The sequence below is a fragment of the Cnephaeus nilssonii genome (assembly GCF_951640355.1).
Source record: "Cnephaeus nilssonii genome assembly, chromosome: 14".
Classification (NCBI taxonomy): domain Eukaryota; kingdom Metazoa; phylum Chordata; class Mammalia; order Chiroptera; family Vespertilionidae; genus Cnephaeus; species Cnephaeus nilssonii.
This window is the reverse complement of record NC_137085.1, coordinates 4,997,463-5,022,582: the sequence shown is the minus strand read 5'-3', so window position 1 is coordinate 5,022,582 and position 25,120 is coordinate 4,997,463. Positions and strand designations below refer to the sequence as shown.

At 56.5% G+C, this 25,120-nt stretch overlaps 1 protein-coding gene across 1 annotated transcript; it reads left to right on the top strand.

Moving 5' to 3' along the window:
* Window positions 1-1,565: 1,565 nt before the first annotated feature.
* MIGA2 (mitoguardin 2) lies at window positions 1,566-23,949 on the top strand. The gene is made up of 16 exons (XM_079790244.1): window positions 1,566-1,639; window positions 4,062-4,300; window positions 5,041-5,251; window positions 5,980-6,092; window positions 7,040-7,157; window positions 7,511-7,647; window positions 12,941-13,058; window positions 14,245-14,345; window positions 14,897-15,012; window positions 15,753-15,825; window positions 16,011-16,097; window positions 17,207-17,305; window positions 17,586-17,720; window positions 18,436-18,489; window positions 19,238-19,354; window positions 19,668-23,949. The coding sequence occupies exons 2-16, from the start codon at window positions 4,205-4,207 to the stop codon at window positions 19,869-19,871; spliced, it is 1,779 nt and encodes a 592-aa protein (XP_079646370.1). The 5' UTR covers window positions 1,566-1,639; window positions 4,062-4,204; the 3' UTR covers window positions 19,872-23,949.
* The last annotated feature ends 1,171 nt before the right edge of the window (window positions 23,950-25,120 follow it).

Below are 25,120 nucleotides of genomic sequence, written 5' to 3'. Positions count from 1 at the left end.
CAGGTGAGGATTAACAACAACAACAAAAAGTATGGTGGTGGGTAGTCAAGTCCTAGGCCAGTATCTTCCCTGACAAAGATCAACTTTGACCTTAACTGAGCCTATTATATTTTTCCATCTATGATAACATACCTTTGGAATGTCAGGGTAACTTCCCTTCTTATCTCTTCCCCCCCCCCCCCCTTTCTGGGCACAGCCAATGCACCAGGGCAGAGACCACAAATTCCCTCACTGGTGGTATTATCATGTTAATTGTTGACTGTTAACGATCCTGTACCCACCTGTGTAAAAAAAGCACGTGTCTATCATTTCACTTCATATCCAATCCCAGATGTCCCCTCCCCTTTGCTTTCTCCCGCCTCCCTAATCTATCACCAATGGATTTCATGTACCCCCTTTACTTCTCTTTTGATTGTAATGTATAAAACAAGTTGAAAAACTGCCATTCTCAAGCGGATGAGATTCTGCTTCCTGGCAATTATCGACAGTTTGGCTCAAATAAACTCACAAAAATTCTTTACAGGTTTGAATATTTCTTATGTTAGCACCCACATTCCTGAGTTTCCTCCATTAAAGCAATATCCTACAAATATATTTTATTGATTTTTTTACAGAGAGGAAGGGAGGGATAGAGAGTTAGAAACATTGATGAGAGAGAAACATCGATCAGCTGCCTCCTGCACACCCCCCACTGGGGATGTGCCCGCAACCAAGGTACATGCCCTTGACCGGAATCGAACCTGGGACCCTTCAGTCCGCAGGCCGACGCTCTATCCACTGAGCCACACCGGTTAGGGCTTAATTACATGTGTCTTGTCCACCACTCTGGCAAAGGGCTGGCAACCAGAAATAGTTGTTGAATGAATGAATGTGACCTTACAGAAAAGCATTTTTAAAAAACCTCAGTTGTACCCAGCTCTTGACACTGTTTTCTTCCAAGCCCCAGCACAGAGCTGTGAGGCAGGAATTGCACCCCCGTTTTTACGGAGGGGTAAACGGAATCAACTCCAGAGAGCTGAAGTGGAAGAACGGATTCCAAACCCCGTGCTTATTACAAGGCACAACCGCCCGGTCGGAACGGAATCCCTTGACTCCAGCTCTGAGGGAGACGCGGGCTGGTCGGGGACAGCACTTCCGCAAAGAACTCCGGAAGAAGGTGGCGAGTGGCAGATGTTGAAGAGGATACAGTGGGGAGTCAGAGGCGGTGGCATTTGAAAATGGACGCTTGGAGGGCGGGAAGGACTTGTCTGTGGGGACCCAAAGGGGTACCGGAGCCAAACACGTGGGCTCCCACGGCCACAGCTTCCTTCCATAAAGCCCCTGCCAAACCTGATTGCTTTTCCCTTTAAGAGCTGCTGCGCCTCCCCCAGCCAGTCTCCGTGTCAATCTACGGAAGCCCTCTGGCCAATCACAGGATAGAAAAGATCACTTTCCGGCCTCAACCGCACTTAGAGGGCGGGGCCGAGGGAGACACACCCCATTGACCAGAAGCCCGAGCGGCGCGGAATGGTTCGGAGACGCTCATTGGCCAAAGAGGGGCCTTGGCCCTGCGTAAGGCCACGCCCCCCAGCGGCTGAGGGGTTGGTTGCGCGGACGCCGGGGAAGGAGACGCTGCCCTTTCGCAGCGATGGGCTCCCGGGTGAGTGGCGGCCGGGGCTGAGCCCGCGGGGCGGTCGGGCAGCGCGGCAGGGCCCGGGGCTGAGGCTTGCAGCAGGCGGGAGCCGGGCCTGCGCGGGGCCCTGGCGAGGGGCGCAGGTGTCCGGGCTCCGCCGGACTCGAAGGGCCCGGGTTGGAAGGAGCAGGTGCCTGGCCGTGGGCGGCGCGAGAGGTGGAACGGAAGGTACCCGGTCAGTGGGGAGATGCTCGGGCCTGGAACGTGGTGGAGGTCGGAGCGGGGCCGCGAAGGTGCCCGGGATGGAAGGAGCGGTGCGCCGGCCGTGGCGGCGACTGTGGGCACCTGGCGGACCCTCCGAGATAATCCCGAGGTCCCGGGCCAGAGGGGCGGGGCCTGACCGGGGCTGCTCTGGGAGGTGTCGGGGGTGGAGTGGGCAGATTCTGGAGACGGGGATATTGCTGAGGTCCAGTGTGGTACTGCCCAGTTCCCTGCCCGGTCGGACCGGTGCGGTGTCCAGGGTGGCATGAACTGAGTGAGTGAGACTGGGCAGAGGGTGGTTCAAGGGAGCGCCTGGGTCAGGGTCGTTGCTGAGGTCGAGGCCGAAAGGGAGACTGCTGAGGCCAGAGTCATTCATGGGAGCGCCCAGGGCGAGGGGGTGGAGAGTGTGGGCATCCAGGCTGAGGGTGTTGTAAGTGCTGTGGGGAGAATGGAATGAGCAGGTGCCCGCCCCAGGTTATAGGGCGGGAGAGGTGACTGCCCAGGGGGGGATGGCATTAGAAGTGTAGGTGGGGTGGGGACATGGCCATGGGCTTATCATCACGGAGGCTTTTCCCTGGGTGGAGCCGGGGGCTGGAGAGCACGGTTGGGCTGGATCTGGATCCATCCTTGGAGTGAAGCAGTCTCAGGAGCTGCTCTTGACTTCCCTGCAAACACATGTCAGGCCTCCCAGCCCTGTCTCCCTCCTGGAGCGTGTGGCCGGGCTCATCCTTAGCACTGCGTGTGGGCTTCTTTCCTGGGGACCCCGAAGTCCTTCAGGTGTGGCATGGAGAGGCGGCAGGTGCAGCAGGCAGCTCAGGGGAGACGCCGTAGCCTTGGGATCCCCCAGAGCTGAGGTCACATCCCTGGTTGGCCATTGACTCGGGGACTTCAGTCAGGCCACTTACTTCTCAGAGCCTCGGTTTCCCCGTTGTGTACAGTGGTCGTGAGAGTTCTGTGAGTGAGGAGACCCGGGCCCTCCGTGGAGAGCCTGTCCCGAGCCTGGCCTGCAGTAAGTGCTTGGGAAATAGCTGCTGAAGCGGGTGAGAGAGGCGGCTTACGATATGAACCCCGGCCCTGACCCCTGGCCATCACGTAGCTGGATTGGCAGCCTCCCGGCAGGAGGGCTCCTACCCTCGGCATGACGGTTACCTCAGCCCCAGAACATGTCCCGCCGGCCCCCTCACACAGCCCAGCCGAGAGCTGGGCTGATAGCACTGTCCTTCCTTCCCACTCACTGGGGATAAGCTGTTTCTTGTGCTGGTCCAGTGACTTTGGCCACCCTCCCAAGGAGACAGGGTCTGTGCTGGCCTGTGCATTCCTTCTGCCTGAGCTCCCGGGAGACCTTGAAGGCATCCTGGGCCTCGGGGGTGGTGTGTGAGGAACACCCTGCCGGATCTTGGGGACCGGGCTCTCTGTGGTTAAGCCGCTTATTCGCTGTCTTGGAACGGGCAGTGGGATGCCCTGGGAGGGTCTCAGAAGACCCCCGGGGAAAGTTGCCCTTGTCGTCTGTTGTCTTCTGGGGCTTGCCACTTGCTGCTTCACGTCGAATTTGGCACAGTCTGACGTCCGGGAGCCCCGGGTCCAAGTTCTGCCTCTGCCTCACACCGGCTCTGTGTAACATGGGACTCCTGGCAGCCCCTGTGAGCCTCAGTTTCCTCATTGGCAGTTGGCACGGTTAGGGGCACAGGTAGAGAGCATCTGTTTACAGAATTGCCATCATTCAGAGAAATAATATAGACGGAGAACTCAGCACAAAGTATACACAGCTGTGTAAAGGCGGCCATTATTATGATTGGAGGAAATAGCCTGCTGTTTTCATACTGTAGTCCACAGGAAGTACAGCATTCTTCGCTTTGTGGGAGCTGAAACCGTTGTAATGATTCTCAGGGGCCTGACCCTTTAGAGGCCTGAGGTTTTTGTTCAGCAGAAAAGGCCAGGACGTTTGAGAGTGACCTCTCCATCTCCCTCCCTGGGCCTGCTCTTGGGCCAGCATGCCAAACACGCTGCCTTCTGCTCCCAGGGCTCCTGGCGGGCAGAGGGTCTGTGGGGCACGTGGCCGCCTTCCTGCCCAGGCCTGGCATTCCGCGTGGAGGCTCTGCTCCTGCCTCATCCCCCAGGGCACTCGTGTGCGTTTCTCTGTGCTCCTGTGCACATGTCCTTGTGTCTGACGTGGTGGTCTGTCTCTCAGCTCTGTGGAGGGACCCTCTGGTGTGGACATTCCTGTCTCTCCGGGCCGTGCCTGGCTCCTGGGACCCAGCCAGCAACCAGCTGAGGACGTTCTCCTTGGACACACTCCCCCCAGGGGCTCTTGCCCGGGGTGTCGGTCCTGCCATGGCGTTCCGGAGGACTGAGGGCATGTCCATGATCCAGGCCCTGGCCATGACGGTGGCCGAGATCCCTGTGTTCCTGTACACGACGTTTGGACAGGTAAAGACCGGGTGGCTCGTGGTCCTGCCCTTTAACCACTCTGGCCCCATTGCTGTTCACTTGTCCAGTGTCACCTGTCTGAGCAGGGCAAGAGGGACTGGGTTAGGAGTCTAGGGCCCCTCGCCTGGCCTTCACCTGCTGCCTCAAATGTCTGTGCTGACCAGGCCTCGTGACACTTTCTAAAGCTCTGCCCAGTGGGGTGCAGCGCCACCGGAGGGGCTCCCAGTCCAGCAGGCAGAGTGAGGGTGGAGTAGGGATGCAGACAGATGGGACAGTTGGGTGGAGTGAATGTCATCATCTTCAAGAAGTCATTGAGGAATGGAGCTGGCAGACCTGGGTTCAATTTCTGTCTCTCTGTCACCTTGAGCATGGGTCTTAACAACAGTGTGAGCCGCAGATTCTTCACCAGGAGGAGGACAGGCATTCAGACAGGAAACGCTGGTGAAGTCCTAGTGCAGTGCCTGACGTCGCAGGCACCAAGTCACTGCAGCTGTTAGTCATGACCTGCTGGGCCCCAGGTTGATCTCCTTGGCATCGTCATTTTGCCATCCCCAGCCCTCTCTTTACACCTCTGTGGTCCACATTTCAGAGCGGCTGGCCAGGTCCCCTCTCTGAGGTGGCTGTCTCCCTGGTCAACAAGTATCCCCAGGGCCCGGTACGCTCCCTGCTCCTTTGTGCTCCCTGTTCCCCGGGGCAGCTCTCCGGGGAGATCTGACAGCTGTCTCCCTCTTTCCCTGCAGTCTGCATTCTCACAGCTGCGGCTGACACCAGGCCTGCGGAAGGTCCTGTTTGCCACAGCCCTGGGGACCGTGGCCTTGGCCCTGGCCGCCCACCAGCTGAAGAGGCGAAGGCGGAGGAAGAAGCAGGTCGGCCCTGAGATGGGAGGTGAGCATCTGGGCACGGTGCCCCTCCCCATCCTCATGGCCAAGAAGACCCCATCGGTGAAGAAAGGTAGGTGTGAGGTGGGGGGAAGGGCCTGACCTGAACCAGCTGGGCCCCTGTTAACTGTGGGATCCTGGGCTACAAGCTCCTCTCACCTGGGAAGTGGGGTTGACAGTGGAACCCCCTTTCCCGAGTCATGGAAGGATGTGGTGGGTGATGTGGCCTGACCCGTGTCCAGGAGGTAGCGGCTGTTCTCATGATCTGGGGACCCTTTGGGAAAATCTGGGTCCTTGTGTGAAAATGAATTTTCATTGTGAATTATCATTGCAAAAGGCAAGTTTTATCTTTACAGTGGAGAAAAGGAGTTTTTAGATTTGTTTAGAACAGACCTGAGAAATGCTGATTCGCTGGGTTTCTGTTTTGCATTGGCCCCTGGGAAACCGGGAAACACTTCGGCACCAACCTCTCTGTCTTTGGTGTATCTTCAAAAGTTGTTACCTTGAATCCTTTTTGGAAGGAGGAGAATTCCAAATGAGCCACTCGCCCAGCAGCACTGGGCAGAGGAAGAGGAGGCGGGGAAGTAGCGGGCCTCAGGCTGGTGACAGGCATACAGTAGCGAGTGGCATGGGCCCAGCACTCCTCTGCCAAATGCACAGCTCGGGGTGCTGTGCCGTCACCCCGAGTTAGAAGGTCAGGCTAGACTCCCGATGAGGAGGGGAGGTGGTCTGGGGTGGGGAACGACTTGTCCAAAGGCTGATTGGAAGCCTGCGTGACCCCTTCTTTCCTGTTCCTCACAGGCTACTCCAGCCGGAGGGTACAGAGCCCCAGTAGCAAGAGCAACGACACCCTGAGTGGCATCTCCTCCATTGAGCCCAGCAAGCGCTCAGGCTCCTCCCACAGCTTGGCCTCGGTGAGGAGGGCGGGTGCCAGGGTGCCTGCCACAGCCTCAGGCTCAGTCCCCAGCTACTGAGTCAGGTTCAGTCTGCCCTCAGGGGCTGTGGAGTGGTAGGGAGATGGGAGTAGAGATTTCATTTAGTCTTTCATTCATTCATGCATGCATGCATTTGTTCACTCATCATCCATCCATGCAGGCTGTTAGAGGTGGTCATTGATCACTCACTGAGTGCCAGGCATCGGTGGGAAAAACATGGATAGTTGCAGAAGAGAAGCTGATGGTCTCTTGGGGGAGATACTTATCTATGAAAGTTCATTCATTCACTCATTAGATATTGAGTGAACATCTGCTTTGTGCCAGGGACTCTTCTTGGTGCTGAGGATACAGAAATAAATAAGGCAAAGAGAGGTTATATTCACTTGGGGAATGACTTTGGCTCATTCACTCATCTAGCTATTCATTCATTCAGTCAGGACTGAGCCCCAGCTCTGAACTGGGCCTGTCCTGGGGACCACGGGGTGAGCAAGAGATAGCTCTTGTCCTGGAGGAACCCAGAGCCCGTCACGGGAGGTGGCTGCTCGTGTGGGAGTCAGAGGGCTCTGGCTGGCCCGTATGTGCTGGGTGCTCCCCCAGTCTTCCTTGTCTGACTGGTAGCGGAGCCCCAGAGCAGGGAAGGGGCCCAGGGCGGGTTTCGTAGGAGGCTGCTGAGTCCTGGGTTGGGTGTTGGCCTCGGTATTTCCTCCCACCCCGGCAGTTTCTGTGAGGTGTCGTCAGTGCTTGGAGATGGTGGACCAGGTTGTGCTGAGGGCTTGGCCTCTGCACTCAGGGGCTGGCTGCAGGGATGGCATCTGGAGAGAGTGTGTGTGGCACATGGTCAGGCACTGGGGGCGGCTGGGGTCCTGCAGAGGGTCTGGAAAGGCCTCACCCCTTGCCCTTGGGTCTTTGCGCTGCTTGGCGCCCAGATGGTGGCGGTGAACGCATCCAGCCCCACAGCTGCGTGCTCGGGACCATGGGATGCCAGAGGGATGGAGGAGTCTGTGACTACCAGCGATGGCAATGCCGAGAGCCTCTACATGCAAGGTACAGGCCGGGAGGTGGCCTCGAGCTCCCCCGGGGTGGGGCAGGACAGCGGGGAACGGCGCAGGCCAGGCCCAGGACACTTCTCCAGGGGCTGCTTTGCAACCCACTTCCCCCTCCCTGCCCCCAAAGCCTCACTCCCTGGTTTCCAGCCACTTCTGGGCAGGGGACAGTGTGGGAACAAATCTGATCTGAATGACGGCCTATAAACTCAGCATCTTTAAGTGATCAGGACCCGGCCCACACAGTCCTGCTCGTTCTTGTCCTTCGGGGCCCTCTTGAGTGACACTGTGCAGGGCCCGGCTGCTCTCCCTCTGCTGGGGCCTGACTCTCCCTCCTCTCCGGCCCCTGCTCAGGCATGGAGTTATTCGAGGAGGCTCTGCAAAAATGGGAGCAGGCGCTGAGCGTGGGGCAGAGGGGAGACGGCGGCAGCACCCCCACACCAGGGGACAGCCTCCGGAACCCTGAGACTGCTTCCGAAGTACTTTCTGAGGTAGGTGGTCCCCACCCCGACCCTGGAGAGGCTGGTGGGCAGCCAGACTTGGGGAGGCCTAGCAGCCCCGCCTCCTGTCAACCAGACACTCATCCCCTTGGATGGAGTTTTCCCCTTGGTCAGGTGGTCAGTCCAACCAATAATGTGCCGAGCACATGCCTGGCGCTTGGTAATTATGCAATAAACCACAGAGATGCTCACACCCTGATCCCGGCCACGCGTTCCTGCAGGGCTGGTGGGAAATAGCCTCTGTTCCTAGTGGAGCGGATCACATGGCCTTTGTCTTTGTACTTTTTGGGGGGCATTGTCTAAGTTTTCTACAGTGAACCTTTATTTCAGTATCAGGAAAGAGAAATACAGTGAAGAAGCTAAAATAAAACATTTGTGTGAAGAGCACACCAAATGTATGTCCTAAGATGGATGTTCACTGAAGCATTATTTTGTAATAGTTGAAAAACTGGGAACTATCTAATTGCCCATCAGTAGGGTCTGCGATACTATGCAGCTGTTACAAGGCCGAGGGATGGCTGACCAGCGTGGCTCAGTGGTTTAGCATCGACCTATGAATCCGGAGGTCACGGTTCGATTCCCGGTCAGGGCACAGGCCCGGGTTTCGGACTCGATCCCCAGTAGGGGATGTGCAGGAGGCAGCCGATCAGTGATTCTCTGTCATCATTGATGCGTCTATCTCTCTCTTCCTTTCCCTTCCTCTCTGAAATCAATAAAAACATATTTTAAAAAAACAAAAACCTAAATAAAGGCTGAGGGAAGTTATGTGGGCTGATAGGCTGCTATCTCCACGATATAGCAAATGAAAAAAGCAAGATGTAGAATGAGTATAGAATGACCCAGGTGTGCATTTTTAAAAGATACATCCGTGTATCTGTGCGCCTCCTGGTAGCTGCTGGTACATGCGTGCAGTTTTCCTTTCCCGTGACAGGTACACGACCCGGGAAATTGTTAGCAGTGATCTGTGGGAGAGGGTCTGCAGGGAAAGGTGGGAAGGCTTGTATTGTACTTCCCTGTACTTTTCAGTACCTTCCTGTACTGTTGGACTTTTCTCATGTTGAGCACATGCCTATGGGCGGGGTTTGTATACATGGTGAGGTTGTGGGCCATTTCTGTTTTATTCTTTTAAATATATTTTTATTGATTTTAGAGAGGAAAGGAGAGGGAGAAAGAGATGGAAACATCAATGATGAGAGAATCGTTGATTGGCTGCCTCCTGCACACCCCCTACTGGGGACCGAGCCCACAACCTGGGCATGTGCCTTTGACCAGAATCGAACCTGGGACCTTTCAGTCCACAGGCCGACACTATCCACTGAGCCAAACTGGCTAGGGCTGTTTTATTCTTTACACTTTTCTGTATTAAAAACGAAGCCTTTATGAGCTCCTGTGCTCTGCTGGAGCGAGGTCACACGGGGAGGGGCACCTCTTGGGGAGCAGTCTGACATATCTGTTGTCAGTTGGGTGTTAGCCCGGGAATGGGAACAACTTCCGTTGTTGCAACAGGAGAGCGGTCAGTCCTCCTGGGGATTGGTTGTACAGGTGAGGGAGGAGCTGCGTTGTCCCAGTGCTAGAGGGGGGTGCCCAGAGCTCAGGTGCCAAGGCCGTGTCCTGGAAGCTAGCACCTAGAGTCCTGCAAGGGCGACCAGCAGGGGTTGTCCCCACTTTGGTAGGGTGGGGCAGGGGTATGGTGAGAGGAGGAGGAGGAGGGAAGAGTTTCTTTGCCTTCCTCCCCGCCCCCTTCTTTCCTCCACCTGTGCCTCTGTTGGCCTGGAGTCTGGGAATCAGAGTTTGTAGCAACAGGACGGGGACATGCCTGGCACAGCCTGTAACAGTTGGTGATGGGCGCCCCGCCCCAGCTGGGGGCATTCTCTCAGAGGCCTGTCACACAGGCATGACCACCTGGTTGTGGACACAAAGGTTGGGAAATGCCTGTGGCGCAAGCAAGCCTTCGGTGCCCTAGGATGCAGCTGCTTTGGGTCACCTCTGCGTGTGGGCAGACCGTGGGCTGTGCTAGGGCAGGGAGGTGGAGGGAGGAGCTTAATGTCCCAAATTGTACTTACTGCTAATGCTACATTGTAACATTATGGAACTTGCATTGTTCTTCTAATTGTGAAAGCAATGAAATGCTCCTTACAAAATAGTGAAAATACAGAAATAGAAAAGAGTGGGAAAATAAGAGCTCAGACTCTGATCTTGGACAAAGGCCCTTGCCCTCCCTGGTGCCCTTGGTGGGACTCCAGTGCCACCCATGTGATCCTGGTGCATAGTAGGTGCTCAGTAAATGATCTTTGTCATCGGTGTTACTGATGCCCAGAACCCTTCATCCAAACAGAACCACTTGGTGTCCTTCTGGGTATTTTTCTATGCTAAATATATATATTTTTAATTTCTTTATTGATTAAGGTATCACATATTTGTCCTCATCCCCCCATTCCCATCCCACACTCCTCCCCACACATGCCCCCACCCCCCTGTTGTCCTTAACCGCTGGTTAGGCTCATATGCTTGCACACAAGTCCTTTGGTTGATCTCTCCCCTTTACCCCCACCCTTCCCTACCCTCCCTCTGAGGCCCGACAGTCTGATCTATGCCTCCTTGTTTCTGGGTCTGTTTATGCTAAATATTTTTAACAAGTTTCTTGAAACATAATTCTCATACCACAAAATTCACCAATTTAAATTGTAGACGTCAATGGCTTTTAGTATATTCACAGAGTTGTATGAATATATCACACAACCACAATTTCAGAACATTTTCATCACCCCAAAAAGAAATCCCATATTCTTAGCAGTCACACCTCCCCTCCTGTGCTTCGGGCCCCGCCCCCATCCCTCCCTAGACAACCACTAATCTACTTCATGTCTCCGTAGATTTGCCTGTTTTGGATGTTTCTTCAAATGGAGTTTATCATATGTGGCCTTTTGTGACTTGCTCCTTTCACTGAGCCAAACCGGTTTCGGCAATGACTTGCTCCTTTCAAATAACAGTGTTTTCAAGGCTCATCCTTGTTGGGACAAGGATCGCAGCTTTGTTTCTGTTCACTGCTGAAGAATGTTCTGTTGTGTGGCTACTCCACATTCTGTTCATCTGTTCCCCATTTGATTGACATTTGTGTTGTTTGCACTTTATGGCCTTTAAGAATGACACTGCTGTGGATACTTGTGTGTAAGTCTTTGAGTCGACCTGTCTTCTGAATTCTCATGGCTGAGGACTCACGGGTGGAAGGCTGTGTCCTATGGTAACTGTCTAACATTTTGAGGAGCTGCCAGGCTGTTTTCCACAGCAGCTGTGCCGTCTCAGTTCCCCACCAGCAGTGCACGAGGCTCTGACTCCCCACATCCTCCACCGAGCGGTTAGCCCTGCTTTTCCATTCCAGCCACCTTAGTGGGTGTGCAGTGGTATCTCGCGGTTCCTTTGGTTTGCATTTCCCTGGTAGTTAATGATGTTGAGCATCTTTTCTTGTGCTTATTGGCTGTCTGCATATCTTATTTGAAGAAATCTCTATTCGGATCCTTTGATTTACTTTTATATTGGTTACTTGTCTTTTTATTCATGAGTTGTAAGAGTTCTTTAGATAATCTAAATAACAGCCTATTATCAGAGATAGGATTTGCAAATATCTTCTCCCATTTGTTGGGTTGTCTTTTCACTTATTTATTTTTTATTATTGGTTTTAGAGGGAGGAAGGGAAAGAGAGAGAGAGAGAGAGAGAGAGAGAGAAACATCGATGGGAGAGAATCAACATTGATCGACTGCCTCCTGCACGCGCCCCCCCCTCCCCCCCAACCCAGCATGTGCCCTGAGTGGGAATCAAACCAGCGACCTCCTGGTGCATGGGTCAGTGCTCAACCACTGAGCCACATCAGCTGGGCCAAAAGTTTTTAATTTTGATGAAATTCAGTATCTTTATTTTTTCTTTTGTCATTGGTGCTTTTGGTGTCATGGCTAAGAAACGGTTTCCTAACCAAGATCACTTCACAGAGACAGAGCTGGCAGATCTCTGCCAAAGCTACAAGTCTCTGCGGGCCACAGGGAGCAGGGTCTTACCCTGTGGGAGACCTGAGCAAAGTGTCCAGTGCGCCTGGGTCCCATGACCTGGGGTCGAATCCCAGCTCTTCCAGGCTCGAGGCGGTCGGCTGGGCCACTTAACCTTCTTGAGTTTTCTCTGTGAAATGGGGTCATAATAACACCTGCCTTGAGGCACACCAGGAGGTGAAGTGTGAGGTGCCGGGTCCAGGGCAAGTGCTCAGTGAAAGGCAGCCACTTCCACCATTACTGTCCCCTCTGAGCTCTTCCGGCTTTTTCTCCCCAGGGGCCTCAGGCCCGAGTGGGCCCCTGTCCCTTCCCCGGGGTTTGGTTACGTGCACGTGCAGGATCTGACAGCCTCTGTGGAAACAGATTTGGGCCTGCCCATGCCTGGCCCTTGGACAACATGAGCCTGGGGTTGAAGGAGCAGTGCCCCCTGCTCCCCTGTGCCCTGGCCTGGAGGCTGAGGGCAGCGAGGAGGTCGCTGAGCCACAGGCTGCTGCGTACAGTGCCTTCCCAGGCACACAGCTCTTCCTGGGCTCCTGGCTGCGCTCTCAGCCCCCGATAACAACAGGTCCTGGTGCAGTAAGTGTTATAACAGCTAACGCTTCCTGGTTGGCACGGTGGGCCAGTGCTGTGCAGACCTTACGTTGTTCACGTTTCCCCGAGGATCCTAGCGGGTAGGCGCTCTTGTCTCAGTTTACAGATGGGGAAACTGAGGAGGCTGAGGCTCAGAATGAGAACTTTTTTGCTCCCGATCACACAGTTTGGAACTGGTGGGGCCGCTGTCGGAACCCAGGTCCGCTTGGGCCTGCAGCAATGCTGCCAGTAGGAAGCCACTTACCTTGTTTAAAAGTTCCTAGAGACCACATTAAAAAGTAAAAGGGAAACGGATGAATTAACTTTAACCATGTATTTTATATAAGCTAGTGTATCCCAAATGTTACCATTTCAACGTGTGATGGACAGTCACCGAGATTATTTGTTTATTTGCTTGGTACTAAGTCTTTGAAACCCAGTGTGTATTATACTTTGGGCACATCTCAGTTGGGACTGGCCACTTCAGGGGCTCTCTGGCCACATGTGGCTAGTGGCTCCTGGATTGGGCAGCTCAGGTCTAGATCTGTGCTCTCACTGTGGGGTCCCAGAGCCGGCCCCTCTCCCCAGAGGCCGGGTGCCCATTGTTGGTGAGGGAAGGGGCTATTAGCATGGGAGCTTGGAGGGCCTGGGTTGATGGTCGCTGTTTTAACCGCAGCCAGAGTCACAGCGGAGGGAGTTTGCAGAGAAGCTGGAGTCCCTGCTACACCGGGCCTACCACCTGCAGGAAGAGTTTGGGTCCACCTTCCCATCCGACAGCCTGCTGCTGGACCTGGGTGAGCGGGCCCCTCACAGGCTGCGGTGGGGTGGGGCAAGGTGGAGGCGGGGAGGCAGTGAGAGAGCTGGGGTGTGATCCCCTCAGTGCATCAGGCAAACCAGAATTCCCAGGGCCCTCAGACCTCCTCCAATCTCTTGCACAGCTGGGGAAACTGAGGGGCAGAGGCGCTCCCCGATACGTGGTAGGCAGGAGCAGAGCTGGGATGAGACCCTGAGTGCCGTGGCCCCATCCCTTTGGGAGCAAGCTTGGGCTATGTCAGCATCTCCCGTGTGGCTGTTCTAGCCTTTGGCTTTCGTCTTTTCCTGTGGACACTGGGTTGATGAGGGGATGGCTCACAGATTAGCCCGGAGCAGACCAAAGGTCTGGGAACACAAGTCTTGCCGTTACCCTGCCCCACTGGGGTAGAGGGCCGTGACATCACTGAGGGAGTGGCTGCTGGTGCAGAGCCGTGCAGTGAACCTGAGGGCCCGGGCTCTCCTGTGTGCTGTCAGCCCCGGGTAGGGGGTGGGGCAGGGGGGAGGGGAGGGAGGGACAATGGACTCCTGAGTGTCCAGCTCCCTCCCCGGCTCTACCAGTGGTGACACAGGCCCAGCAAGGGCTGGCCAGGGTGACACGCTTTCCCACACCTCTCCCTGAGCAGCTTTGCCTGTCACAGGGTCCTGTACCCTCGGCCTCCCGTGCGGCAGAGGAGGCGGGTGGGGCTTTTAGGGTTATGGCTCTGAGAATTGGTTTCACAAGCCTTTCCCAGGTGCTTTTGGAGGTGCAGACCCTCTCAGCCTCTAGGCAGGTGAGGATGGGAACACCGAGTAGGTGGCCCGTGGGCTCCCTCAGCCCTTTGGTATCTGTCATTGGCCAAGTTCAGCCTGTCAGAGGGGAAGCGACTTCCCCTGAAGATCTCGGGGCCCCCAGGTCTCGGGGTCCAGCTGTGTGGCTGTGGGCAGGTTCCTTCAGCAGCCTCGCTTCCACACCTAACTGTGCGCACCTCCACGGATGTCTTAGGATTGAAGGAGGCCGTTCACTTGAGGCACTGAGCCCGGGTCTTCACGAACAAGTGCTCAGTAAATAGGAACTTTGTGCTCGTCAGCCTCGTCCGCCCAGAGTCAGGTGTTCTAGGCTCTGAATCTGCGCGTCAGCTCCGTGCTCCCGGGAGTCTCAGCTCAGCCCTTCCTTCCTGCTCTTCCCAGAGCGGACCCTCATGCTGCCCCTGACCGAGGGCTCGCTGCGTCTACGGGCGGACGATGAGGACAGCCTGATCTCGGACGATTCCTTCTTCTCTGCTACCGAGGTGAGCGGGGAGGTGGGTGGACACGGGATGGGGGAGGAGGCCGGGCCTCTGTGCGACCCTGGGTGAGCACGGTCATGGGAAAGTGCAGCCGTTTCCTCCTCCGGGAGCAGAATTTGGCAGCCACCACGTGCTGCTCCCCGGGGACTCGTGCAGTGGCTGGGGGTGGGGAGGCCCGAGAAGCCAGGGGTCCCAAGTCCTAGGGGTGAGGGCAGGGTCTCTGCCCACGGGCTCCAGCCCACGCTGACCTCTCCCTTCTCTATGCCGCATGCCCATTGCTTGGCATTAGTCTGCTGCCATGGCGTGTGTGTCCGGCCAGCTGTCCTGGCCTGGGTGGGAGGACACGGGCTCAAGCCCAGTGTATGGTCCCTTGGGGAAGAACCCCTGGAGATGGGGACACTGAGGGCCAGAGCTGGGCTTGAACCCGGGCTTGCCTCCTGACAACTCCTCTGAGAGGTCGCCCCTAGGGTCCCCTGGGCATGGGCCCTCACCCTCTGGGCCGCTGTTGACACGGGCTTTGACGTGACTGTCCTCTTCCTCTGCACCCTCCCCAGCTCTTTGAGTCCCTGCAGGTCGAAGATTACCTGATCCCACTCTCCAGGCCCGCTGCCGCCTACGAGGAGGCGCTGCAGCTGGTGAAGGAGGGGAAGGTGCTCTGCCGGACCCTCAGGTGAGCCTGGGGGCGGGAGGCCAGGAGCAGGGGGCGGGTGGGCAGGCCCTGTCCTCCTTGGAGGAGGCCGGAGAAGCCAGCGGTCTTTGGTGAGGACTCAGCTGGGCCCGGCTCGCTGAGGGCCACGATGGGCTGGCAACAGCTCCTGCCCCATCACGGAGGGCCTAGGATGGTCCCAAGTACCGTGCTTGACCTAAGTTCTCGGAGGGGTCCAGCCACGGAAACACAGAGGCCTGATCCTCAACCTGTGTCCCTTTTTGTGGTATTGTCGGTATCTTATTCCTTTTACATGAATTTTTCTCAGAACTTGGCTTTTGGTCACGACTCCACGTTTAAGTTATGTTTTAAGTTCACTGACTGAAATGGTTGAAAGCTGAAGTCCTGGTGATTGGGATAAAGGGTAGGCAGACCCGGGTGGGCAGCAGCCCCCTGCCTGGCGTCCTGCCACCTGGGAGCAGTTGGCCATGTCTGTCCTTTGCTAATTGGGGCCTGAAGGAGGCCAAGGTCAGCCCGACCCCCAGTGACCAGACCTGCCAGGGTTGTTGAGGGTGACGTCCTCAGAGAGCATCCAGTCAGCCTCGTCCTTTGGTTTGGGGAGACTGAGGCCTAGAGGGGGGCAGACACCTGCCCAAGGTCACGCTGTCAAGCCAAGGCAGGGCCACCGAGGGCTCCACTCAGAACCACACGGAGGCATCACTAGATGGGGCCCAGGTCGCCTGACGGTTTGTGCTTCCCCTCAGGACAGAGCTGCTGGGCTGCTACAGTGACCATGACTTTCTGGCCAAGCTGCATTGTGTGCGGCAGGCGTTCGAGGTGGGTTGTGACGCAGGCACCTGCGGAGGTGCAGTCGGGACGGGGGCAGGCAGGCAGGCCTCCTGCGGGGCCTGCTCCCACACAGACCCCTCTGTGCACATGGTCACTTGCTTAACACAGTGTCCTGCCCTCCTCATGGCTGCGGGGGACTGCCCGCTGGGCAGCTCACCCCGCCCCTTCCTTAGGGCCTCCTGGAGGACCAGAATCACCAGCTCTTCTTCGGGGAGGTTGGCCGGCAGATGGTGACAGGCCTGATGACCAAGGCTGAGAAGGTACTATGGGGGGGGGGGGGGGTGCGGAGGGGGCCCTTCTTTCAGGTTTTCTTCCCCCCTCACCTTGTTTTATTCTGTTTTTTAAATTTATTTATTTTAATTGTGACACTTATTTTTAATTGATTTCAGAGAGGGAGAGAGAAACATCAGTGATGAGAGAGAACCATTGATCAGCTGCCTCCTGCATCGCTCCACATCCTGCTTGTAGGTTGCCTTGTTCTCTCATTACTCAGTGAGCTCCAACCCCACCCAGTTCACATTTTATCGAACATCGGTCCAGTGCCTCCTCTGTACATGGTTCTGTATACATGGCATCAACCTGTCCATGCTGTTCTGTGTCAGCTCCATCCTTCCTGGCTCTTGGGCATGTCATTGATCTCACAAAACCTCAGTATTCTTAACTGTGAAGTGGGACTAGTACCAGAATGTCCATCACAGAACCATAGGAATTAGCTGAGTTGATCTATATTAGATCAGTACCCGGCACATACTAGCTTTCCATGTCTGTAAACGCGCACCCACACCTGCAGGCTGTGCCCAGCTAAACTCGTAGTCCGGGTGAGTGAAGAACTTGTCCTGAGTGCTGGCGGCCTTGGCACTGGCGGCCGCAGTCTTATGCACTATTTATTGCTGAGGTCCAGGCACGCGGCTGATTGTGTTACGTGCGTGGCTCGTTGACTCCCCCAGAAAAGGCCCATGAGTGTGGTGCTGTAGCTTCTCCCATTTCACCAGTGAGGCTCAAGGTCATAGAGATTTGGATCTTTGGCTGCCTGACTCACCCTCATGACCTCACCCATCCTTCCCAAGTGAGCTCCTCCTGTGGCCTGGGCAACTCCGGGGAGGCGGTGGGTGCTCAGGAATGCGCTGGTCTGAGACGTTGCTGGGCGCTGGTGTTGGGTCTGTCCTGCAAACGCCCTGTTCTCTGCAGAGGCGCATCGAGGTAGGCAGGGGACCCTTCTTGCCTCATTTTCTCCGCAGCTGCTGCTCAGGGACCGGCCCTGGCCCTGCCCTCCATGTCCCCATCTATGGGCCAGCCTGTCCCTGTGGATCTACTCCAGCTGGGTCCTGGGGCTTCTCCCATGACCCAAACGGACTGTGCTTCTCCCCAGAGCCCCAAAGGCTTCCTGGAGAGCTACGAGGAGATGCTGAACTATGCTCTGCGGCCGGAGACCTGGGCGACCACACGTCTGGAGCTGGAGGGCCGTGGGGTGAGTTGGTTTGTGCTAAGTACCTGAGACCCTGAGCAGGGAGGGGGGTACCTGTGCCGAGCTCTGCCTTGATTCTGAGGGTCTGAGATGGCTCCATCGGTGCTACAAGCCCCCAGTGTCTGCTCTGTCCTAGGCCCAGGCCGGGGGAGGGATGGCCCCAGCTGCACCCCATTGTAGAGCAGGGAGGGGTCTGCTCAGCCATGGGGCCCACACCTGCCCTGGCCCCTCCGGCCTCAGTCTTCCCATCCGGACCTACCCTCAGCGCAGCCTGCCTCCGCAGGTGGTGTGCATGAGCTTCTATGACATCGTGCTGGACTTCATCCTCATGGACGCCTTCGAGGACCTGGAGAGCCCCCCGTCCTCCGTGCTCGCCGTCCTGAGGAACCGCTGGCTGTCCGACAGCTTCAAGGAGACGGTGGGTGGCTGCCCGCGGTCCCAGCACATTCACATGACCCTGCGTGATGGCCTGGACCCTGGCTCCCTCCATCCCTGGCTTTGGGCACCAAGGCTGGGCTCCCCACCCATCAGACAGCAGTCACCCCCCTGGGCAGGCTCCCCTCCCCTCGGCCCTGGAGAAGCTTCCCAGGGACCCATTGCTGTCCTGGCAACGCTGCAAAACAGTGTCCTGTGCCTTTCCTTCCGCTGTGCCTTCACCTCAGTCTGCTCGTTCTGTGCGGCGTTCCTGCTGCCGATTTTCATGCCTCCTGTTAATGCAGTTCAGCTGTGGAGAAGGAGGGGCACTACTTCAGGAGAGCACTGAGCTTAGGGCCCCTGCAGGGCCACTCAGGAAGCCCTGACGGTGGCAGGGAAGGGAGAGGGCTGGGTGGTCTTCGCAGGCATCCAGGTGGTCACCATGGACCCCACACCACTGAGTGAGATGGGGTGCCGGCTTATGGCCATGCCGCAGATCAGGAAACGGGCCCAGAGATGCTCAGTGGCTGGCCCAGGGCCCCACGGGTCCGCGTTAGGGGCACGATCAGACTTCGGTGTATCTGGTTCCTAACTGAGGGGAGGAAACAGCGGAGCTCGGGCACCAGGCCCTGTCTTCCTGCGTGGGGTCTGGGCTGGGGGATGGGCAGGGGCTGCCCCCTGGCCTATTACTCAGTCCCATTGGTCTGTCTCTGGTGTAGGCCCTGGCCACTGCTTGCTGGTCAGTCCTCAAAGCCAAGAGGAGGCTGCTGATGGTGAGTGACCTGGAGGGGCCCCTGGCGAGTGCTGTGGGGGGCTCGGTGTGGCGCTCAGCTGACCCTCCAATCAGGGTGTGCTGGTCCCTGGCTGTGGCCGGACGGGGTAGGGTGTGAGAAGAATGGGGCTGTGCAGGGAGGCCTTGCCGAGCCCCAGGCCGGGCTGCACCTCTTGGCCTCTGTCACAGCACTGGCCCCCTGTCCTGCCAGCACCTCTCCCTTGACCAGGAGCACCTTCGTCTCACCCTGCAGGGCCCGGCAGAATAGGCATCGGGAAATGCTGAAGGCAGCAGAAGAGGGGAGGGGCCTCCTTGGGGGAGGGAGGGCACAGGCAAGGCGTGGCAGCTGGCTCAGAGGCGGCGCCTGGGTGGGGGCAGGATGCCCAAGGGCAGGCAGAGCGGCTCTCCGCCACCGGGCTGCTGTTATCTGCGCTCCCAGGCGGCGGCTGGCTGCACTATCGGGGCTGCACTCCATTGTTCCTCTTCGCCAGCCAGGCTCTGCTGCCCAGCTGATACCAGCTGCTGCCAGTACAGGCTCTGGGCACTTCCTGTGCTGGCCCCAGGCCCCTCCTTATGCAGCCCTCCCAGCAGCCCCGAGGTTACCCCATTCTGCACAGGTGAAAACACGGCCTTCCTTAGTCACTTGCCCAGGGTCACCCAGCACGGATGTGAACGAGCCAGGCCTCCCTCTAAGACCCAGATCTCATGATGACACCAGGGTCCCAGGCTCAACCTTGCTCCCCCCACAGGTGCCTGACGGCTTCATCTCCCATTTCTACTCCGTATCGGAGCACGTGAGCCCCGTCTTGGCCTTTGGCTTCCTCGGACCCAAGCCCCAGCTCGCCGAAGTCTGTGCTTTCTTCAAGGTGAGCAGGGAGCTGAGGCCACTGCTCCGCCTGGGCCTGCCTGTCCTGGCCCCTGGGAGGGAGCCTGGAAGGTGCCCGGAGTGCAGAGAGGCCGGGCCTGCTCCTCAGGAAAGCCAGTGGGTACTGGAGAGCGCGTGCTGCCCCTCCCACTGGGAGCCCGGCCCAGCGGGTCTGAGGAAGTCCTGGGACCAGAACCCGAGGACACGAGACTCGGTCGGGGTCCCAGAGGTCAAGGGGAGGGCTTTGGGGGGTCTGGAGGCCATCAGGCGGGCAGGGGCCTCGGCCCAGGTCTCATGACAGCCCTGTGCCCCAGCACCAGATCGTGCAGTACCTGAGGGACATGTTTGACCTGGACAACGTGCGTTACACCTCGGTGCCGGCGCTGGCGGATGACATCTTGCAGCTGTCCCGGCGCCGCAGCGAGATCCTGCTCGGCTACCTGGGGGCACCGGCGGCCAGCAGTGTTGGCCTGAACGGCGTGCTGCCCCGAGACAACGGTCCCCCGGAGGAGCTGTAGCCGTGGCGGCGCTGGCTGGGGAGGGTGGCTGCTGGGCCTCGTCCACGTGGGTGATGGCAGAGACAGGTGCCTCCTCCCTCCTTTGGGTTGACAACCAAGGGCCGGGGCATCTGTGCCATCAGCAGCACGGAGCCCCGGCTGTGAGAGCCAAGGGCGGTTGCCCCTGACCTTGCCCCACCCCAGTCATCTGGGAATCCCCAAGGCCTGGGGGGTGAACTTCCTTGGAGAGGGAGCCCCTAGGGGCCCGTCTGACTGCCCTCGGCTGTCGCTGGGGAAGCGGAGGCTGGACCAGTGGCCACTGGGGCCTGAGGGAGAAGACGGTAGTAAGAAAGAGAGAGGAAGTTGTTGTGAAGAGAATTGGGGCAGGCAGAGCTGGGGTGCCCTGGGTGTGGGACCCCAAAAGCTCCCACCACTCTAGGCTGCTGACGAGGGGCTGGGAGGGTGAAGGTGAAAGGTGGGGGGGCAGGGCTCTGTGGTGAAGGTCATCTGTGTCCTGAGCTGGAAGGAACCTGGGCTGAGAGGTCTCAGAATCCAGGCCCCCGGCTGGCCAGTCCCGACGACCCCCACCACCACCCTAGAGCGTTTGCAGCTCAGAGAGTGAGGGTGGGGCCTCCGCGGGGCTGTGAGCACCATGGTGGCGGCAGGCGTGGGCCGTCAGGAGCAGGGACGCAGGAGGGACTCTTTCCTTGTGCTCCCATCTGGGCAGGGACTGGGCTCTGGACAGACCCAAGCACCACACCAGGACATTGTCCTCCCTGCCGAAGCCTGTCATCTCCCTGCCGCCCCACCCACCTCCCTCCGTGAGCCCAGAACTCTGGGTGGTGCCAGGTGCGGAGCTGGAGGCTCTGACTGAGAGTCGTCTCAGGCCTATCACCTGTGCTGCGGTTGCTGGTGGCCCCAGGAGCGAGGGGCCCAGGGACCACACGGGGGGAGGTCAGGAGGTGGACGCTGGTCCAGCCCCCCAGCCCTCACTAGGATGCACACATGCTCTGGAGTCCGCGCAGGGCCCGCCCCCGCTGGTCCTGCAGGTGGAGGCAGCCACTGTCCCACGCCATCTGTCCCCGTCGCAGGTTCTCTGTCAGCCCGCAGACTCGCTTCTCTCGGTGTGTTCACCTGAGCTGGGGTGTTTTATTTATTGCCTTAACACTTTATTTTGAGGTTCTGCCCGTCCAGGTTGGGAGGCCAGCTCTCCATTCCCTGGATTTGGGGACTGGCTCCTCAGGCCGGATCCCTCCCCCTGAATGGCAGAGGGGTCCTAGGGGAGGGGTGATCTTGCCCATTTGGGTGGGGGGAGAGGGGAGATGGGCAAGGGAGATGTGAGCCCACTTTCCTCCTGGAATCCCATCCCTCTGCACCCCCTTCCCACCTTCCCATGCTTCCCGGGACGGGAGGAGGGCTGTGCACTAACCCGCGTTCTGGCTCCAAACCCACCTGCAGCCTCCTGGGAGGTAAGGACCCAGGGTGGCCCTCCTCCATCCCAACATTCCGTTCACTCACACTTAACCTGCGCTGTGAATGTAATCTCGGGCCTGCCCCCGCCCGTACTGATTTACTCCTAAATCACACACAAGTGGCATTTTCATTCTGTCTTTGTTTACACATCCATGCACTGCCCCTGGCACCTGATCTGTCGCAGCTTCTAACTTCTGTGTGGTAGAGCTCTGTGCACCGACTTCGAGTCAAATAAATGATCTAAAGGATTTCCTTCCAAGTTGCCATGCTGCTGGGTACATATGTGTGGCCAGCTACTTCCTGGACCACAGCTGGGGACCCCCTCTTTGGGGTGCAGTTAGTGGAGGTTTCAGGAGGGCAAGGGTCAGGGACAGCCTGGTAGGGCCCATGTGGCCCTAGGCAGGGAGGCCCCTGGGGGGGGAGTGGCCAGTGAAGTGCTGGAGGGCACAGGTGTGGGTGGGCGGCCGGGTGTGGATCAGCTCGGGCAGCTTCTGGGTGAGGCTTCTGTCCGAGCCTCTGTCCGCATCTGCCGGATGCGGGTGTTGGATGAGGCCAGGGTGCGGGGCTGGGACAGGTGGGAGCAGAGCGATCTGCGCTGCTGGATATTCGGATGTATTCATGGGCAGTTGGGCATTGCAAGGTTTATGTGAAGGGTATTTTAAAAACAAAAAAAACGTCACTTTGAAAAGTTTCTGATGTACCAAAGAGTTAAAAAGAAAACCATAATAAAGACTACCCATGAAACCAACACCTCAAGTCAGTAATAACATCTTGCCACTTCTTTAAAAAATTTTTTTAGAGTAAGTTCCAGACATGTACTTCATCCCTAAACACCTGACCAAGCAGGTCCTAAAAATAAGGTGGTAGTTCTCTGGCATGACCAAGATACCGTAATCACACCTGGAAAGTGTATCACTGATTCGCGAATATCTGCCGGGATTCTGAAAAGTGTTTTTTTCCAGTCAGCGGGAGATGGGCTTCAGTTCCCCCGAAAGGAAAATGCCTGACTCTCCCTTCACGGATTTTAGAGACGCGAGCCGATCTGGTCACCTCTGAGGCTAGCAAGTCGTTTTGTTGGATCCAAACAGCTTTATTGGGGTCTAACGTGTGTGCCATAAAATTCATCTGCTTTAATGATTTTTAGTAAATTTACAGAGTGTGCAGCTGTTCCCACTGTATATTTCTAGAACATTTCCATCGCCACAGAAAGACCCTTGTGTCCTTTTGCCGTAAATCCCCCGGCCCCCAGGCCGCCACCAATCTACTTTTTCTCTCTTGATTTGCCTTTCCTGGACATTTCTGTAAATGGAATCCTAGTCTGTGATCTTTTGTGCTTGGTTCCTAATGATGTTTCTGAGATTTGTCCATTTGATGGCATGCACCAGTAACTTATTTCTGATGCCGACTAGCTTTCAACAATACGTTTTTCTGTTTTTTGAATACCACTATGGACTCATGGGTTTTTATTTGATATGTACAGTTACAAGCATCCTTCTGATGCTCAAATTGGCCAGCGAGAGCCCCTTTGAGCTGGTTCCTGGGTGCGTTTGATGCACGCACACCCCTCCCCGTCCCCATCAGTCTTCGAGCACTTCATTTCTACATGACGTGATGTCCCCCGAAGCCAGAGTCCCAGAGACCAGAGCTGGGGGAGCCCTGCGGGAACCCCGGCCCACTTCTGTGGCGGACAGTGGACTGCCTGGGAATTCAAATACGGAAGTTCCGGAGTGAGTAAATGAGCCTGTAACATAGAGGGCAGCAGCTGACACATTTTGGGGAACTAGGCCCAGAGAGCGAAAGAGTTGGCACATAAACCAGTGTTCGACTTTGTGCCTCTAATTTCAGGGCTGCCCTGTCTGAACTCCCTGCCAGGGGAGAGGCCCGAGTGAAAGGCCAGCCGTACTTGGGATAACTGGGCACTCTGGAACAGCCTGGGTCTCGGGCCTGTGAGAGGACACCTAGGCAGTGGGAGGGGACAGCCAGCAGTTTGGCTCATGGGATGTAGGATGGTTCAGAACCTGGGACTGCCCATCAGGCAGACCTGGGCTCAAATCCTGCCTCTGCCAGGTACGAGCCAGGTGACCTGGCAAGTGGTGGGACACTGAGCCTTACCCTCCGCAGCTATAAAGTGGGATCATTAAGAGCTGCCCTGCAGGCTGTTGGGAGGATAACAAGTGACTAAGGCTGGAACACTCCCAGGATGCTCAGCAATGCCAGGGCATCACTAACCTAACTCTCAGCTCAGGGAGGAGGCAGGTGACTGGCAGCCTCCCATGGGTCTCCTTGTAGCCTTCACACCTGCACTGCCCAGCTCTCTGTCCACACGCTGGGTCTGACCTGTCATCTCTGCCACCTCCTGGGACCCTACAGTGGTTCCTAGGCATATCTCCATCAGAAATGCATCCATATGCCGAAACCGGTTTGGCTCAGTGGATAGAGCGTCAGCCTGTGGACTGAAAGGTCCCAGGTTCGATTCCGGTCAAGGGCATGTACTTTGGTTATGGGAACATCCCCAGTGGGGGGTGTGCAGGAGGCAGCTGATTGATGTTTCTCATCAATGTTTCTAACTCTCCCTCTCCCTCCCTCTCTGTAAAAAATCAATAAAATATATTTTTTAAAAAAGGAATGCATCCATAAGTACAGCAAAGGTATGCACAAGGATGTTCCTAGCAATGCTGTTCGTAACACCCCAAACCTGGAAACACCCCAAATACCCATTAAGAGTCAAATGGGGGGGGAAAAAGTCAAATGGGCCCTAATTGGTTTGGCTCAGTGGATAGAGCGTCGGCCTGCGGACTCAAGGGTCCCAGGTTCGATTCTGGTCAAGGGCATGTACCTTGGTTGCGGGCACATACCCAGTAGGGAGTGTGCAGGAGGCAGCTGATCGGTGTTTCTCTCTCATCGATGTTTCTAACTATCCCTCTCCCTTCCTCTCTGTAAAAATATCAATAAAATATATTTTTTTTAAAAGTCAAATGGAGGGGGTGGGAGTGGGGAGGAGGGTGTCATCTGTAAGACTTTCAATAATAAAGAGTAAAAATTTTTAAAGAGTCAAATGGAAAATAAACGGTGTGTTCGCACTATAGAACACCATATGGCAATGAGAGTGAACAAATGACAGCTAGAGGCCACAGCATGGATAAATCTCACAAACACAATGCTAGTGAAAGAAACCACACAGAAAGTACATACGGGTGGGGCAAAAGTATGTTTACAGTAGTTCATCTGGAAAATAATCTCTATATATAAAAGCCTGAGCGACTGGCTGACTGGCCGACTGGCCGGTAGCTGTGACACACACTGACCACCAGGGGGCAGAGGCTCAATGCAGGAGTGGAAACCACAGGCATGGAAACACGGAACAGACTGATGAATCTCAGAGGGAAGGGGGAGGGCAGGAAGAGATTAACCAAAGATCTTACATGCATACTAGAGGCCTGGTGCATGGATTTGTGCACCAGTGGGATCCCTTGGCCTGGCCTGTGGGGATCGGGCCGAAACCGGCTCTCTGACATCCCCCGAGGGGTCCCAGATTGCAAGAGGGCGCAGGCCAAGCCGAGGGACCCCACCAGTGCATGAATCTGTGCACCGGGCCTCTAGTACAATAAATAATAATACAAGTGTAAACCTACTTTTGCCCCACCCTATACTGTCGGATGCTGTTTATAGAAAGTACAAACTCAGACCAATCTAATGTACAGTGTTAGATGTAGGGATGGTGGTCATCCTGGGATGAATAGATGGGTGTCAGGGGCTTCTGGAGCCCTGATTCCTTTTTAAAATATATATATATTTTG

Coding starts and splice junctions, on each gene's coding strand:
- MIGA2 (XM_079790244.1), top strand. CDS start 4,205: ATGGCGTTCCGGAGGACTGAGGGCATGTCCATGATCCAGGCCCTGGCC. Junction 13,059..14,244: donor CAGCCTGCTGCTGGACCTGG/GTGAGCGGGCCC, acceptor TGCTCTTCCCAG/AGCGGACCCTCATGCTGCCC. Junction 17,721..18,435: donor CCGACAGCTTCAAGGAGACG/GTGGGTGGCTGC, acceptor TCTCTGGTGTAG/GCCCTGGCCACTGCTTGCTG.